This window comes from Notolabrus celidotus, chromosome 14 (genome assembly GCF_009762535.1).
Source record: "Notolabrus celidotus isolate fNotCel1 chromosome 14, fNotCel1.pri, whole genome shotgun sequence".
Taxonomy (NCBI): Eukaryota; Metazoa; Chordata; class Actinopteri; order Labriformes; family Labridae; genus Notolabrus; species Notolabrus celidotus.
The window spans coordinates 27269641-27288126 of NC_048285.1; the positions used below are offsets into that span (position 1 = coordinate 27269641).

The window sequence follows — 18486 nt, forward strand, 5'->3', positions numbered from 1 at the left end:
AAAAAACAAGCTTTTTACTTATGATGCAAAATTAAAGTGCAGCTTTTATTTCTGTACTTTCACCCACTGCACAAGCATCATCTTGTTAATTCACAGAAGGACCAGGCTGTAAATAGAAGTTCTAAACAGTGGAGGATATTAATGGTATGTGACGATGCAGACGATGCCTTCATGTTTACTTTATTCAGATTTTGTTTGTAGAGCAGGTTTTACTGTTCCTGTAACACATGAGCCAAGCTGCATGGAGCTTTTGATAAAATGTGTCACTGAAAAAATAATAATCTGCATTTGTTGTTGTTGATGTGTTGTTTTTGTTTTATTACTAGCTTCCAAAAACTGATTATCTGTCTACTTGCTTTTGATTTAATTTCATGTAAATCCTAGCTGGGGGATGTAGTTGGCCCACTTTCTGATTTACCTCTGATAAACCTTCTGTTTTAACAAAACTCCAGATAGCAAAATAAAGAGTACACTGTTGTCCTGTTTGGACAGAAAGGTAGAAACAACCAAGGATGCTTTATGGGAGAGAAAAGTAAGAACAATCATAAGCTGGTGCCAGTTCTGACAGGAGCACTAACAAATCAGAGCATTAGTTAATTGTTTCTGTGTTGTCTTATTTCTTCCAGGGGCCCACAGTAAGCCTCAGCTCCCCTGAAAACAGCCACATGGAAATACAGCCATCACGTCTGTGTCAGTGGAAGCCCAACTGTTGTTTGTCCAGGTCCTCTTCCAGAAACAAGTGAACAGTTTCAAGAACAGCATAAAATGACCATCACACTTCTGCAAACAGCTTGTGCTGCACATTCAGAGGCTGTTGACACACTGTTGCACCACCATGCCCAATATTTACCTCATTATTGTCATTATTTCCCTCCTGTGGAACACTGTTTGCTGAAAGGTGCATGCAAAGCTCTGCCAGAGAGGAAAAAAGGAGGTAATGAGGCAAATATTGGACATTTGGACCCACTTTGCAGTCGTTTGGCATTGGAGCCTTTGGGTTGAGCTGCAGAAGATGTTAGCAGGATGCTGCTGAAAATAAATGAACCATAGTGGTGTGTCTGCAAGTTCAAGCCCCTAAACTACTAACACAGACACTTTACAGTATGTGCTGACTGGTTTCACATCAAATACGTTTTAATTACAGATTTTTAGAATTGCTTGAGTTATGTCATCTTTAAGCCTGCATTACTTTAACCAATACTACATTAGACAACATACAAATATAAGCTGCTCTTGTAGAAATTAGTTTTACAGGCCGGCACAACATTTTTAAAACAATAACATATGAATGTAAAATGGATAAAAGAACTAAATCAGAGTCAGTCACAGTCGTCGTTAGTCAGGACAACTGAAACACGCCTCCTGTCATGTTTGGTGTGTTGAGGTTTAATCGGCTTAAGATAGACTACATTTATTTCCCAGATTACACAAAAACTGCACAGTATGGACTAATGCTTTTTACACTTCTTAAGAAAATTTTGTAGAAGTTATCTGTTTTTTTCCAAGTAGATCAGCTAGATAGAGTCTTCCTCCTTTATAGTAAGCCCATACGAATGAATTCAAAGCTTGATCCGAAAAGGAAACTGGACTTGATAGAAATTCTTGAAGACATTTCATGTCTCCTCCGAAAGGCTTCTTCAGTTCTAACCAAGTCAATTTGCCTTTTCGGATCAAACTTTGAATTACCATGACCTGGATGACGGAGAACCTTAACATACAAATGACTCGACTTAACTTGACTCAACTCGACTCAACTTTATTTGGAAAGCACCTTTCATAAATACAAGCATGCAGCCCAGAGTGCTTCACAAAAGAACAGAGAGACAGAAAACAACAGCAGCAATGGTAAAATTATAAAAGGCATGATCATAAATAAAATAGTTAAAAATAAAATAAAATCAATACAATAAAATGAATATTAAGTAAAGTTAAAAATACCAGAGATAAATAGATAAATACATAAGATAAATAAATGTTAAAGCAATGATTATAAAAATAATGCAGTCTGTGGCCTAAGTAAACGAGCTGGAACAGAAAATGACAGGAGATCTGCGACTCAATGAATGTGATCAGAATGAAAGATTCCTTAGCATTTTTATTTCCTTAAGCTAGCAAACTTTCAATGAATGATAAGAGGAACTCATGCATCATTAAAGTTGCATGATATTGAGCTAAGATGTAAAATAAAAATTAGTTTGAAGAGAATATGCTTGGAAAGTGTAACCACACACTGCTACTCTCTCAATTATTGACCCAGTGCGTTTTGGGATTACGCAGATAATTTGATATCCAAATTGTTTTTACAGTTTGTTTCTGAGCAAAGGTTAACAATGGAATAATGTTTAATTTCAGACCCTAACTATTCAGAATTGTGAAAACAACATCCGCCCGAACAGGGACTTGAACCCTGGACCCTCAGATTAAAAGTCTGATGCTCTACCGACTGAGCTATCCGGGCTTCAGCAGTGTGGAAATACCTTTACAAACAAAAATCACGTATCGTGTCCTCTGTGTGTTTTCTGCAACTTAATTACTCGTGTTTAAACGTGCATATGAAAGGAAACCTGACTCTAGGTGCTGGATTTGCTGCTACATTGTGCACAGGGACATCATCTGATCATCTCACGTACAGGCTTAGTAAAGTCAGTTAGGTTGGGACACAGCTGGCTATTATGTGACTTCGAATAGTTGCAACAAATGGACTATAACAGTGAGAGGAATGTTACCATGTCCATATAAAAAGCTATTTCCAAACTGCTGACCTCTGATCTAAGTATCATTTAGAGTTAAAGCTGAAAGAAAGTATCAGAAAATCACTTACTGTAGTGAATTTGCATTGGGTTAACTCACTCTGGTACTCTGGTGGTTCATTTATACAGGAGTTTAACATACACACCATATGAAAGTAGCATATTTGTATCAAACTATGTGTCCAGGTCTAAATGAATCTACTCAATACACTCCATGAACTTCCTGTGTTGAGTGTATGAGTTATACAGTCTATGGTTCTAATCTGGTTGTAATTGCTATGGATGGTGATGATACTGTCCTTACTTACTGAGTGAAGTAAAGAACATCCTAACATCTTTAAAACATACTCGCCCGAACAGGGACTTGAACCCTGGACCCTCAGATTAAAAGTCTGATGCTCTACCGACTGAGCTATCCGGGCTCTTGGCATATGTCACGTGACGTTCCATTAAAAACCACGTGGTGTACATCAAAGTCTTTCTTTTTTTTCTTGACAGGATTTTTTATTATGTTGTAAAATACAAAAGAAGAAGTGAAACCACAAATAGAAAGCAGTGAAATGCTTGAAAGAGTTCTTATGTTGTTGTGGTCTTTATTGAAAACGCAATAATTGATGAATTATCGCCACCTAGTGGGCATGCGCGGGAGTTCAAGTTATCCTTGCCTACGTCATATAACAATACGGAAGTAGCGGTTTAATCAACAGCATGAGCTTGAGAAATGTGTTTTGTACTCTGACCTATGACTATGACAAGAGTTTCATCACTTATCATCGATACATAGATGTGAGCACAGACGATAAAACCACTAAAAGACTTTCTTTAAATTAAGGTGCCACTTCTATCAGCCAAGCTCGCTGTTGCTACATGAGTGATTATTGTTTTCATTGTGTTAAATCTCTGTGTGGATTGTAAATACAACAAACTCCATGGACGGGTATTTAGTCCAGAAAGTCATCGGGGAAGGCTCCTTTGGTCGGGCTTTATTAGTCCTCTGTGAAAGCAGTCAGGAGAAATATGTGGTCAAAGAGATCCAGCTGCCAAAGGTATGTGCAAACAAAGAATAGTGATGTACTGCATGTGTCAGTGAAGCTCCAACAGGTCATTTGAACATGAACAGGAACCCCCCCAAAGCCCACCGTGAAATTATATTGGTAATAACAGAGAATTGAATTTTAAAAGACTGAATTTGCCTGGAAACGCCATGGCTGCACCTCAATCTGCAGACTCTGTTATGTATAGCTGGGAGTCTGATATGGAAATGTTATTTGCACAGTGCTGATAACGTCACAAATTATTGCCTCCTCCCTATAGACGTGTTTTACATAATAGAGAATGCATTCATGCTTATATTTCCATTTTTATAGAATCAGTCCAAATTGGAAAAATCAAGGAGGGAAGCTGTTCTGCTGTCCAGAATGAAACATCCAAATATTGTGGCTTTCAAAGAAGCACTTGAAGGTATTTGCACACTCAGCCCTCCTTTAACAACTCATTAAGACATGTTGGACTCTTGTGATATCCAATAATTATTATATTCTGTCTTATTATGATTGTGCTTGTTCAGCTGAGGACCTGCTGTGGATTGTTATGGAGTACTGCAGTGGCGGGGACTTGCTCCAGAGGATCCAACGACAGAAAACTAATCAGTTCTGTGTTGATGAGGTAGGCATCAACTTCCTGAAACTATTTTTAATATAATTGTCTAATATGTGCCCTGTGATAGGTTGGCGACCTGTCCAGGGTGTACCCTGCCTTCCGCCCGAAGCCAGCTGGGATAGGCTCCAGCCCCCCGTGACCCCTAACGGGATAAGCGGTCAAGATAATGGATGGATGGATGTCTAATATGTTTATGTTATAGTTTTCAAAAGTTGTTCAATTACAATGTTTGTTTTCACCTAGGTCTTGAGGTGGTTTGCTCAGATGTGCTCTGCTGCACAGCACATCCATGACAAAAGGGTATTGCACAGAGATCTGAAGTCCAAGGTACTGTCATCTGTAATTACCTTCTTGTTAAAGTTTTTATTACAGGTTTAAAAATGCTCTGTTGTTTGGATATTGACATGCAGATTAGTTGTGTATGTCCTCTGTCTCAAAAGAAGAAGAGCATGATAATGAATGGTAATGATTTATTTTATTGGTTGGATGCATGTTGATAAAATCTCATCAGTGTGAGCGATGCAGAGTGAAATGAACAATGATGAAATTGCTGATCTAGATAAGATCAAAACATTATTATCCTGCTAATGCATAATATCGTCATTCTGCTATGGTTGGCTTGTTCTTGTTTTTGCTTCATGTTAAGTCATCACTTCTCCTTCATTTCCTCACCCAGAACATTTTCCTGACAGATAATGGAACAATCAAGCTCGGGGACTTTGGCTCGGCGTGTATTCTGAACAGGTACAGGAAGACAAAGGCAGCAATTTATAGTTTGCCTTTATTAGGTTAATGCTCACTGCTCAGTTTGCTGCTGATGCATTTTCACTTTGACTGTTTTTCTAATCGTACTGTAGCTCAAAGGCCTACGCTCATACATACGTCGGCACACCGTATTATGTGGCTCCAGAAATCTGGGACAACAAGCCGTACAACAATAAGAGGTATGTGAACGCTCTAATTTGAATTAAATTGAACCTTGATGACTTTGATTAGTTCCATCCAAACATTCTCTGCAGCATTAGCATTCATTGGTTAGGTAATATCTATAGTCCCATACACAGGGAAACAACACAGAAGAGCACAAAAGCATATATATGATACATTAAAATGTAAATTATATATAAGTTCATATACAAACACTCTGTAGAGTCAATATCCAGGTGTATGTTGGTGATGGAGGAATACTTTTCCATCAGTTTGTTCATATTTGCTAAAGAAATATCTGTTTTTATATTAAGTTTACTTTATGTATAGAAATATGTTATTATATCCCCCACTGGTAGAAAGTGAGTATTCCTGCAAGAAACAAACCAGCAGGGTACATGAGGAACCATTCAGAATCATGCATGTTAACATCATGGATGTTGATTTTGTACAAATCCAACATAGCAGGTTTTTAATATTCAGGAGATAAAATAGTAGATACAATATGCATGGTAATACATTGACTATTATTTTGAAGGCAGAGCACATGCAGACAGTGTACACTTTTTTTAAAAACATATAGAACATACATAGATGCACTGTTTTGTCTGTGTTATTGTTTTTTTCAAAACATCTTCATATTTTTTCTTTTTTGTTTCAATATGTTTATTAAGGAAAACAGGATCTCCACAAAGCATCCACATCGACATTCAATTTTTATATAACAGTACAATTCAAAGGCCTGATCTCACAAACTACAGTATCACTGATTTGGATTATTCATTCCTTATCATCAGGCAAAACTATCTTCATCAGAGCATTAAGTTTTAAAATTGTATTTTAAAGGGGAATTTTAAAAATCTGGGATGTATCTGTAGCTGTGAAAAAAAAGACTGGAGGCAGACGTTGTAATGTAATTAAACATTTAACAATCCCATGATTTTTCCAACTTTCCATGTTAGCTCAGACTCTCCCTTCCAGGCTTGTTTTTCCATAATGAGAGCTTGTGAACACACTGCTGGTCATTAGACAGTCTAGTATGCTGGATTGTCAATAAATGCCCCAACAAAGAAGAGTTTTCCAAACAGTCTGTGCTGTTTCTCAGCGGCGATTATGTAACCTGTATGTGAGCTAACCAGTGTTGTATCATTCTGACTGTGCCAGTACATGACGAACGTCTGCTGTGAACAAATAAGCATGTGAGTGTTTGTGTGTTTTTCAGTGATGTGTGGTCTCTGGGCTGTGTCCTCTATGAACTCTGCACACTGAAACACCCGGTATGTCCCCTCCTCCTTCTCCTCTCTCTCCATGCAGCAAGGGTTTGACTGTGGGCCTCCCTCCAAACATCATCAATGAATCAGTGTATAAAAAATATCCTTTGTTCTTATGTCAGGATGTCACTGTTACCATGTTGTTGCACACTGAGATACTGAGGAGCATTGTTGAAGAACAATGGAGGCCCAGTATCTTCAGCTGATTTGGATTATCAGTGTATTTTTTGAGGCTCAGATATTGGGGTGTGGTTTGTTATCTGAGCAATCCTCCCTCTTGTGTTCAGTTCCAGGCCTCCAGCTGGAAGAGTCTGATTCTGAAGGTGTGTCGGGGTGCATACCCTCCCCTCCCCAAACACCTGCCCTATGAGCTGCAGTATTTAATGAAGCAGATGTTCAAGACAAACCCAAAAGACCGGCCGTCCCTGCACACCATCCTTACTTCTCACCGTGTTTCCAGACTCCTGCGCACACATCTGCCCTCTCAGGTAAAAACACACCTGTACTCTTCAGAAGTGCAACTCTCTGCAGTAGAGCTTCATGCATGGTGACAGTCACTCAAGCATTTAAACCTGAAGTGATTTTTTATAGCTCGCCATCCATCAAAATGACATTCTGTCACAACACAATGTCAGAGTGAGAATTTAAAGTCTTACACAACTCCCCCAGCTGTGTTGACCCCATGTGGAATCTGACCTTTGACAAGCTGCTGTTGGTTCAGATGGCCGCTGAGCTTGGGTTGTGTTTGATATACTGCATCACTTTGGATCTTTTACAGGCGATAGAGACGGAGCAACAGGGGAGGCGTACGGGTCGATGGAAGAGGGAAGAGGGACAGAAGGTGGCTGATCTTCTGGGAGAGAAGAGTTTAATAAAAACATCAACGTTTGAAGGTAGAGCTGGAGAAAAAAAAGGTTTACTGCTGCTGTTCTGAACCGCATAACTTAAATTCTTGAGAGGACTGGAATGATTATACGTGTTTCAAATATGTATTGTAATATAGATTCATATGAGGTTATTCCAGACAGTCAAACCAGATTAAAATGAAGTTTCAAAGACTTACTCAACGTGAACACGGAGGAAAAAGAGCATCTGCTGAGCCGTTTTGTTGTTTGCTCTTGTTTTAAAATGTAAGACAGGTAAAGGAAGGAGGATCAAGCACAAAATAAATGAAAATCAATAATGCTTTCTTGTTCAAGCTCTAAAAAACCTGTTCTACTATGAGCAGAAAAATCTCTTTCAGAACTCTCAAATGAGGTTCATTTTCTCTGCTTTAAATGTCTTATTTATCTTCTCCCATCGGTTTTTCTTCTTGTGCTGAAAAGAGATATGAAGCAGACATTTCACAGAACAAGAATCAAATGTAACATTCACTTTAGGAGTGAAGTTCCCTGAAGCTCCCTGTGAAAGCAGAGAGCCTGGTCCTCGAAAGCAGTGGGCAGCTGAGCCTTCAGACACCGTGCTGCACATGTTGGCTAACACCAGCCTCGTCTCATCTGACAGCATGACATCAACCAGCCAGACCAACACAGGTTCAGCATTTCTACTTCCTCATTTGCACATAATTCAACTATATGGTATCAAAAAGTGAAGGCTGAATGCTTGTCTTTTCCAGGAGTGTCAGAGGAGCCGGGGGAGAGCAGGCCGAGGAGACGATGGGAGACGGATCCTCCTGAGAGACTTCTGAGTCTGTTAGAGAAAGCCCGGCTGAGCAGAGGCTTCAGCACCTTTTCGATAAACAGAAGAGGTCTGTTGTTTTCTGACAGATGTTATTTCAATACAACTTACTTGTGAAGTTGAGTGTTGTGGTTTCAATTTGCAGGTGAAGACCCTCTGGTGGGACCGCTCTCCCAGCCGCAGGGTGACGCCACAGACGGTCCTGAGCCAGAGGTGGCTGTGGATGAGGAACGGCTGCAGCCTCGCTCTGATGACGAGGACACGTAAGTTACCCAGTGGAATGACTGTTCGACATGATACTAATGAGGATCAGTTTGTTTGATCTAACTTGACTTCCTTTATGTCAGCAAGAAAGGGAAGGAAATACCTGTAGGTGTCATGTTTTATCTGGCATCCTGATGATTTATGTCCCTACAGGATTTCTTTGTCCTCTTAAGGGAATTAGTACTGTTTTAGCACAAGTTAGTCTTTTTCTTAGTCTTAATCTTTTATAGACAATTTGGCTTATGTGTTGTACTGATAAACTATGAAGAAGGGGCACACAAAGATTAGAATGCATGGATAATTTATCTGTTCTAAGGTTTCTGAAGGAGACGGAAATGGTTTCAAAGCCTGAAACAGACCCATTATTCACTTTAACAAGATCATGAGTCACAGACATGTAAAGAGAGTTGTGTATGAAGCCTTGCTGGTTATCTTTTGAATGTGTGGAGTGTGTTTTATTTGAATATATTTGAAAACAAAGTAAAAATGAATTGTACTGTCTGTCCTCTCTCCACAGAGACTTTGAGGAAGACTCTCCGTGTGACTGGATAGAAGAAGTTGAGAGAATGGTTTCAGAACACTGAAGACTCCTTCTTTTCTGAGCTTACACTGCCTAGATTATTTATTTCTACTTCTTAAAACCTCTAGCTGTTTAAAGTTGTCAAAATCATTTCATTCATGAACCGGGGACCAGATATTTCTCTGATAAATGAGGACCAAATTTTAAAGCAGCTTGTCAAATAAAGACAGTTTATGTTTTCTTTTTATACCGCCTGTTTTATGTTCTGCACTGATATTCATGAACTTGTTGCACTATTCGGCTTGTTGTCATAAAACCTCTTTTTCTCAGAGACCTTTGCGTTGTGTGTGCGTGTTCTTGTCTCTCATTTGATTTGAACATCTGCTGTGTACTGTTCACATTACCAGTGATAACATTCCCAGTAGATTGAAGCCGTCTGGAGGCTTCTGTTTGGCCTGCCGGGGGAAGCAGGAAATATTAGACTCAAGAGCAGCTGGGTCTCTATGGGGTCACAACATTTTGAACCAGCCCGCTTCTCTTTTGATGTCTTACTTCCTCTGCTATATCAAAAGTAGACTAAACATGTTCAGTCATTTGTGTTCTTTGTCTTTTATTCTCTTTAGCTGGCGTGTTGGTTTTAATTTTCCCTGATCACAGAGCTGCTGTTTCCTGCAGTCAGTGCTGATAATGAACCACTAGGTGGAGTTAAAATCATTCATGATGCTTTCACTGGGGAAGGAGTGTTAAAAGCCAGACTGTGGTTTTGATGTAATAGAAATCATCCTTGAAAAGAAGTTTATTTTTAGCATCAGTTGTGGTTACATGGTAGTTCCCGCGTTGCTTGTATTTAAATTAAAGGGACTCTGTTTCTGATTTTGGCACCCAGCAGAGCAGAAAGACACGTAATAAATGGGAACTAGTAGAGCCTGTTCCTCTCTTTGTTTTGCAAGATTAAAGCTGGTCTGAGAGGGAATAGAAGCTCAACCACACATTTGGTAACCATAAAACAAAAAGCAAGCCTCGCCCATGACCGTTTGGCTTCAACAGGATACAGATCCTTTAGTCAACAAAAACCATAGTGGTGCTGATTCACCAACAGTCACATCAGGGATGGATTATCCTGCTGCCAAAGTTCCTCCAGAGAGCAAAGCCTCTCATTGGCTGAGAGGAGGTCTCGGCTATATGAGAGTCTTTTGCCAGATATCTTCACATTATGTGTTTTATTGAGGAAGCCCAGGGCCGCAGCTCGCCCCTTATCTTAGCGCCACACTGAATCCCTCTCCAGGGCTCGCTCTCCAGCCCCCTGCCTTTTTTTGAATTTATTATTTGACTTCCCTTTTACCTCCAAAGATGTCCATGTTTAGAATAGAAAGAGATAAAGTGTTGGCGCAAAGCTGAGCTGAAACACTGCCATGCTGTGTCCTGTAGATAGGAGGGTTGTTGAAAAACTTGTCAGCATCTTTACAGCTCAGCTATTTAACTAAGAGGGACGAGTCTGGGCTGCTTGGATGGAGTCATAGGGAATGTGATGTGAAGGGACTGTTTTCAATTTTTGAACCACAGCGTGTCTGAAGTAAACAGTAATCTTTACATCCTTGTGCATCAAAGTTGAGTGGTGTAAGTTGTAGTGATGGGAAGTGCGGCTCTTTTCAGAGAGCCGGCTCTTTTGACTCGGCTCCCAAAGAAGAGCCGGCTCTTTTGACTCGGCTCCCAAAGAAGAGCCGGCTCTTTCGACTCCCAAATGGCTCTTAATTTAGGATCTTTTGTAGCCGTATATTTTATCTTAACGTTGCAAAAAATTAATGGTTTGTGTTGAAACCCTTTTACATAGTGTTTTTATGAGAAGCCTTTTAACTGCCCAATTTTGTGCATTTATTCTGTTACAAACCCATTCTTACTTTTGTTTAGTATTTTAATCAAACTTTTTTATTATACAAATTAACAAAAAACTGCAAACATATCCAAAGAACAGAACCAGAACCAAACTCAAGCAAACAGAACCAGAACCAACTCATGCAAACAGAACCAGAACCAAACTCATGCAAACAGAACCAGAACCAAACTCAAGAAAACAGAACCAGAACCAAACTCAAGCAAACAGAACCAGAACCAAACTCAAGCAAACAGAACCAGAACCAAACTGGAGCAAACATTATTAATGTCCTCAGGTTGGTATTGAGAAAAATCAGATGCCTCAGCTTGGATGGGATGATCCGATTTCTCCTCTCAGTGAGTATTTGCCCTGTCTTTGAGAAGACTCTCGGAAGGAACAGATGAAGCCACGATACACAGCCTCCCTTCCATCACCTGTATCCTATATCCTCGCATGTGATTGGTGGCATGGCCGCTATGCTGACCAATCAAAAGAATGTTCTGCTGTGAGCAGAGCTGGGGCTGAACACTGTGAGAGCTAAGCAGCGAAAGGAAAAGACTGGGAGCTGGCTCTCTCTCGATGCGAGCCGGCTCTTTTGATTCACTATAAAGCATCGACTCTCAGAGCCGCAGTTTAGGATTAGGGTTAGGGTCAGGGTTTGGGTTAGGATTAGGGTTAGGATTAGGGTTTTGATTAGGGTTAGGGTTTGGATTAGGGTTAGGATTAGGCTTAGGGTTTGGATTAGGGTTAGGGTTAGGGTGAGGGTTAGGATTAGGATTAGGGTTAGGGTTAGGGTTAGGGTTAGGATTAGGGTTAGGGTTAGGGTTTGGGTTTGGATTAGGGTGAGGGTTAGGGTTGGGGTTAGGGTTGGGGTTAGGATTAGGGTTAGGGTTAGGGTGAGGGTTAGGGTCAGGGGGGTTAGGGTTAGGATTAGGGTTAGGGTCAGGGGGGTTAGGGTTAGGGTTAGGGTTGGGGTTAGGATTAGGGTTAGGGTTAGGGTTAGGATTAGGGTTAGGGTTAGGATTAGGGTTAGGGTTAGGTTTAGGGTTAGGGTTAGGGTTTGGATTAGGGTTAGGGTCAGGGGGGTTAGGGTTAGGATTAGGGTTAGGGTTAGGATTAGGGTTAGGGTTAGGGTTTGGATTAGGGTTAGGGTGAGGGTTAGGGTCAGGGGGGTTAGGGTTAGGATTAGGGTTAGGGTTTGGATTAGGGTTAGGGTTAGGGTTAGGATTAGGGTTAGGGTTAGGGTTTGGATTAGGGTTAGGGTTAGGATTAGGGTTAGGGTTAGGGTTAGGGTTAGGGTTAGGGTTTGGATTAGGGTTAGGGTTAGGATTAGGGTTAGGGTTTGGATTAAGGTTAGGATTAGGATTAGGGTTAGGATTAGGGTGAGGGTTAGGGTCAGGGGAGTTAGGGTTAGGGTTAGGATTAGGGTTAGGGTTAGGGTTAGGGTTGGGGTTAGGGTTGGGGTTAGGGTTAGGGTTTGGATTAGGGTTAGGGTTAGGGTTAGGATTAGGGTTAGGGTTAGGGTTAGGATTAGGGTTAGGGTTAGGGTTAGGATTAGGGTTAGGATTAGGATTAGGGTTAGGGTTAGGGTTGGGGTTAGGGTTAGGGTTTGGATTAGGGTTAGGGTTAGGGTTAGGATTAGGGTTAGGGTTAGGGTGAGGGTTAGGGTCAGGGGGTTAGGGTTAGGGTTAGGGTTAGGGTTAGGATTAGGGTTAGGGTTAGGGTTGGGGTTAGGGTTGGGGTTAGGGTTAGGGTTTGGATTAGGGTTAGGGTTAGGGTTAGGATTAGGGTTAGGGTTAGGGTTAGGATTAGGGTTAGGGTTAGGGTTAGGATTAGGGTTAGGATTAGGGTTAGGGTTAGGATTAGGGTTGGGGTTAGGGTTGGGGTTAGGGTTAGGGTTAGGGTTTGGATTAGGGTTAGGGTTAGGATTAGGGTTAGGGTTAGGGTTAGGATTAGGGTTAGGGTTAGGGTTTGGATTAGGGTTAGGGTTAGGGTTAGGGTTAGGGTTAGGGTTAGGGTTTGGATTAGGGTTAGGGTTAGGGTTAGGATTAGGGTTAGGGTTAGGGTTAGGGTTAGGGTTTGGATTAGGGTTAGGGTTAGGATTAGGGTTAGGGTTTGGATTAAGGTTAGGGTTAGGATTAGGATAAGGGTTAGGATTAGGATTAGGGTTAGGGTTAGGGTTAGGGTTAGGGTTAGGATTAGGGTTTGGATTAGGGTTAGGGTTAGGGTTAGGGTTAGGGTTAGGGTTAGGATTAGGGTTAGGGTTAGGGTTTGGATTAGGGTTAGGGTTAGGATTAGGGTTAGGGTTAGGGTTAGGGTTAGGGTTTGGATTAGGGTTAGGGTTAGGGTTAGGATTAGGGTTAGGGTTAGGGTTAGGATTAGGGTTAGGATTAGGGTTAGAACCAGAACCAGAACAAAACTCATGCAAACAGCACCAGAATCAAATGCAAGCAAACCAAACCAGAACCAAACCAGAACCGAACCTGAACCGAACCAGAACCGAACCAAACCAGAACCGAACCAGAACCGAACCAAACCAGAACCGAACCAGAACTGAACCAGAACCGAACCAAACCAGAACCGAACCAGAACCGAACCAAACCAGAACCGAACCAGAACCGAACCAAACCAGAACGGAACCAAACCAGAACCGAACCAGAACCGAACAAGAACCGAACCTGAACCGAACCTGAACCGAACCAGAACTGAACCAGAACTGAACCAGAACCGAACCAAACCAGAACCGAACCAGAACCGAACCAAACCAGAACCGAACCAGAGCCGAACCAAACCAGAACCGAACCAGAACCGAACAAAACCAGAACTGAACCAAACCAGAACCGAACCAGAACTGAACCAGACCCGAACCAAAACCGAACTAAACCAGGACCGAACCAGAACTGAACCAGAACCGAACCAGAACCGAACCAGAACCAAACCGAACCAGAACCGAACCAGAACCGAACTAGAACCGAACTGAACCAAAACAGAACCAAAACCGAACCGAACCGAACCAGGATCAAATCAGAACTGAACCAGAAACGAACCAGAACCGAACCAAAACCGAACCAGAACCGAACCAGAACCAAACCAAAACCGAACCAGAACCAACTCAAGCACACAGAACCAGAACCAAACTGGAGCAAACATCATTATTGTCCTCAGTGCAGGTTGGCATCGAGGAAAGTCAGATGCCTGAGCTTGGATGGGCTGATCCGATTTCTCCTCTCAGTGAGTATTTGCCCCGTCTTCGAGAAGACTCTGTCAGAAGGAACAGATGTAGCCACGATACACAGCATCACCTTTATCCGATATTCTCACATGTGATTGGCCGCATGGCCACCATGCTGACCAATCAAAAGAAAGTTCTGCTGTGAGCAGAGCTGGGGCTGAGCACTGTGAGAGCTAAGCAGCGAGAGGAAAAAACTGGGAGCCGGCTCTCTCTCGATGCATGCCGGCTCTTCTGATTCACTATAAAGCATCGGCTCTCAGAGCCGCAGCTTTTGATCACTACACATCACTAGTAAGTTGGCATCAAAAACGTGGCCTTTTGTTTAAGATTTGTTAAGTTATTCTTTCATCACACAAAGATCTAAATCATGATGTTTGAGATGTGAATTTGAGACTAAATCATTATAATTACTTTAATGACCTTCATAAGTGCTTTTAATGCCTTTACTGGGAGAATAGGGAAGTGGATAGAGTAGGAAACTAGGGAATGTCAAGTGGCAAAGAGCTGCAGGTTGGATTTGAACCAAGGAAGCCGGCTTCCAGGACTCTAGCCTCTGTACACGGGGGGAAAGATTTAACCCCTGAGCTGAACTGGCACCCCATTATTAAATTAAATCATTTAAAAGTAAAGTTCCCTGCCTGACCCTGATGCTAATGTGTTACTGTTTATTTACCTTTTGTAAGGTCAGAGCATTTTCAAGTTCCCAGGAAGAAGGTACGGTGACAGAAAAACTTTGTGCGTCAACATCAAAACGTACAAAACCAGGCTTATATAAGAGGCATTGGTGTGTGTGGTTTGCACAGTGAAGTACAAGGATTCAACATGTCGTTAAAACTGATTTTTTTTAAGCATTGCTCCAATTGTCTGTCCTACACCCTCTTGTATTATTAACTAGTGAATTTTAGGACCCTCTTTTGATTGTCAGTATGTTTTCTTTGCATGTGCCATCACAGGAAGTAATAAATCTAGAAGTATTAGTCCCAAATGCTGATACATCTTAATATACATTTGTTGCAGAGTAAAAACCTTCAGAAATGATAATGAAACAAAGTCAAAAAGGAAGACAAACTTGAATCTCTGATTTATAACAGGACTACTGGTTTGCATGAAGTGTTGCAGGTGTTCCTGTTATTCTGTCCTCTTCTTTCTCTGTTGGGTCAAAGGTGAAAGACCTGGCTTGAAAAAAACTCCTGACTGAACAGTTTTATGGAGTTTTACTTCAGAAAATATCGAGTCAAACAAGCAGATGAACAGGGGCTTCCTCTTGCAGGAAGGATGTGAAGTTGTGTCTGTTGTATCTCATTGGCTATAAATGGGTCAGAGAAGAAATTTGTCTTTGACTGAACGACTCATCTGTGCAGCTCTGGACTGTTCACGGCTGGGCGGTGGGTCAGAGACAAAATGCAGCTTTTAATTCTGAAGTAGTTTGATGTAGTAACTCACTGAGCTGGCTGATACAGAAAATAAGAGGTGATCTTTGCCACCACACAAATGAGTCATGCCCTGCGGTAAGAAACCCGTGCCAAACAGACTGCTGTGGTTGAACCTATAGAGTATGGGTTGAACAAAAAACAGTGGAACAAATGAGCACATCGCGTGCCACCGTTCCCCTCCATCTTTCTATGTTCATCTTACCAGTGAGATGTACTTATTTCAAAGATGTTACATCCTGTGTCTCAGTGTGTACTCAGACTTATTGAGGTTTCACCTTAAGCCCGCTGCAAGCGTCTGTGTTGTGTCTCATTGATTTTCTTCCTTCTCGTCCTGCTGAGTTGATTGCAAACAATCAAATAATTTCCCCTCTTATCAAATGATGCACAAAAGAGCGCTCTGTTTGTCTTTTTCAGAGGTTGTCTACACACCTCCACTCTCAGCTCCTGTCTTCACTGCATGATGAAATATTGACCCTTGTTATCTGTGACAATCTCTGGTCCCCTTTTTGTCTGTCACACTGCCTGTTTGTGTGGCCTGCTTTCTGAGCAAACCTTCCAGGAAGAGCTCTGCAGATGCATGATGACCCTGTGATCTCTGTCTGCAGACTGATGCTTAGAAAGTCATTTTCTGCCTAAATACATTTCAGACATTTCTGCAGAACTTTTTTGTTAGATCTCTCTGTTAGATGTTCTGCTGCGTTAGTTTCTGGATTGTGTTGACTAAGACAGTTATAGCCTTAATGGTATCAGCTTCATAGTAAAGGAAACAATGAAACCTGCTACCATGACTCACTCAGTATAGTGAAGTACTGTTTATTCTTCAGGGGGCAGCGCTTCCTGTTAATAACAAAGCACTTAAGCGCTGCAGTCGAGAGTCTCTTTGCAACTATAAATATGGGAGCTGTCATTGTTATGATTATTTGGAGCCCTCTGCAGTGACCCGCCATTGTCTCCTGACAGTGTTATGTTGCTCTCTATCAGACAATAGAGGCTGGCGTGGCCGAGCAGGGTTTGTCGTGGAACTCCACAATTCATCAGCCGCTAAAAGTGAAAAGGTCAGGAACGGTTAAATTTGGATCCAGGGCTACGAAAAAGTAGGACAGAGCAAAAACTGTGACAGCACTGTGTGGGTTATCGGGCCATTTGCAGTTTTAAAGTCCTTCTATTGTTTATGACTCACATGATTTCTGCCTCTCCTGAGTCGCCCCACCTTTAGGCAGGGTCCCAACTGTCATGTCCTCCTGCCATCCTTCCTTTAAGCCAATAATAGATCAATAGAGAGAGGTGACTTTTGACCCAGTGCTTCAAAGCATCCCTCTGAAATCAGCTGATTTACAGTGAGAACAACATTGTTTTGTTTACATGGATTTTAATGTGATATGTGGTTATACCTTTTTTTATTTTAATCTAGTTTGAAGTTATGAAACTCTCTTTTTCTTGCAGCACAAACCTAAAAGACTTATGAGAGACTGATGTCACATCAGCAGACATTTTCCAAGGAACTCTTGATAAACTGAGCATGAAATATCCCCCTTTTGCTTGTCATGACAGAGTACAGGGCAAATATGAGCTTGTGCCTGTGCATCACTGATCAAAACACTGATATCGTGTCAGGCAGGGGCCTCCTCACCTCTGCTTCCTGTAAGGCATCTCACCCTGCACTCACTCTGTTTGCAGCCTGTGATCTGCCACACTTAACATGAGGGTTTGAAGATAATTCTGATTCGGGGAAGTAACACACAAACAGATGAACCACATGTCCATGCTGAGGTGGTTCGTCTTTCGTTGAAAAGAGAACAGCAGTGGAAACTTTCTGAATAATGTGACAGTTTGTATTCAAGCTCTGAACAGCTGCTGGTTTGATTCTGTGCCATGGTACAAGACAAGTCAAGTCAAATCTATTTATAAAGCATATTTAAAAACGCAGCAGAAGCTGACCAAAGTGCTGTACAATACATAAAAAGATTAAATCAATAAATAAAATTAAATTAAATGAAATGAAATAAAATGAATAAAAATCAAAATTAAAATAAAAATAAAAATAAAATATAATAAGATAAAATATAATAAGATAAAATTAAAATTAAATTACATTAAATTAAATTAAATTAAATTAGATTAAATCAAATTAAATTAAATTAAATTAAATTAAATTAAATTAGATTAAATTAAATTAAATTAAATTAAATTAAATTAAAATATAATAAAATAAAATAAAATAAGATAAAATAAAATAAAATAAAATATAATATAATAAAATAAAATAAAATAAAATAAAATAAAATAAAAAACACAATGTAACACCAAACCAAACAATTATTTGAAAAAGAGACAAACAAACAAGAAGGAAAGCACAGCATAGGGACTTGAAACCTTTTCAGGGCAAGAGGACTCAAATGGTAAAATATAAAAGTGTTTTTTGAGGAGAGTCTTAAAAGAGTCAACAGAGGGTGCGGCCCTGACTGAGGAGGGGAGGCTGTTCCAAAGAGGCGGGGGCCTTTACACTAAAAGGCTGGCCGCCCTTCAGTTTATATTTTGACCGGGGAACTGCTAGGAGACGCATGTTAGAAGACCTTAGAGGCCTGTAGGTTTTGTAAGGGCACAGGAGGTCAGTTATATAGGGTAGGGCCAGACCATTTAGAGCTTTAAAAACAAAAAGCAAAACCTTCAAATCCATTTTGAAGTGAATTGGAAGCCAAGACCGGGCTGGGAAAACCCCTCTTCCTTTTTTAAGGGGTTTCCAATGTGGACTGGAAATCATAGAGAAAATATTTGTCACAGTGAACATCACTTCTTCAGTGATTACATTATCATGTCTTAGTTATGAGATAACATGCACTGTTACCATCTCATCTGATCTCTAAAGCAGCACATAACCAC

General features: G+C 40.9%; 1 protein-coding gene and 2 non-coding genes across 4 annotated transcripts; 1 reads left to right on the plus strand and 2 right to left on the minus strand.

The window, feature by feature from the left end:
- Window positions 1-2385: 2385 nt before the first annotated feature.
- On the minus strand, window positions 2386-2458 carry trnak-uuu. Its single transcript has one exon. It is a non-coding gene; the product is annotated as a tRNA-Lys (tRNA).
- A 641-nt stretch (window positions 2459-3099) lies between these two features.
- On the minus strand, window positions 3100-3172 carry trnak-uuu. Its single transcript has one exon. It is a non-coding gene; the product is annotated as a tRNA-Lys (tRNA).
- A 232-nt stretch (window positions 3173-3404) lies between these two features.
- nek3 (NIMA related kinase 3) lies at window positions 3405-9401 on the plus strand. Of its 2 annotated transcripts, none has more exons than XM_034701919.1 (13): window positions 3405-3796; window positions 4118-4211; window positions 4318-4415; window positions 4653-4736; window positions 5086-5153; window positions 5267-5353; window positions 6559-6613; window positions 6895-7095; window positions 7386-7500; window positions 7987-8139; window positions 8223-8354; window positions 8436-8547; window positions 9066-9401. In XM_034701919.1, exons 1-13 carry the CDS (start codon window positions 3680-3682, stop codon window positions 9130-9132), a joined length of 1383 nt encoding a protein of 460 aa, XP_034557810.1. In that variant the 5' UTR covers window positions 3405-3679; the 3' UTR covers window positions 9133-9401. The 2 variants fall into 2 exon arrangements, with proteins under 2 accessions (XP_034557810.1, XP_034557809.1); XM_034701918.1 differs by having other exon boundaries at window positions 3406-3796; window positions 8430-8547.
- Window positions 9402-18486: the final 9085 nt, after the last annotated feature.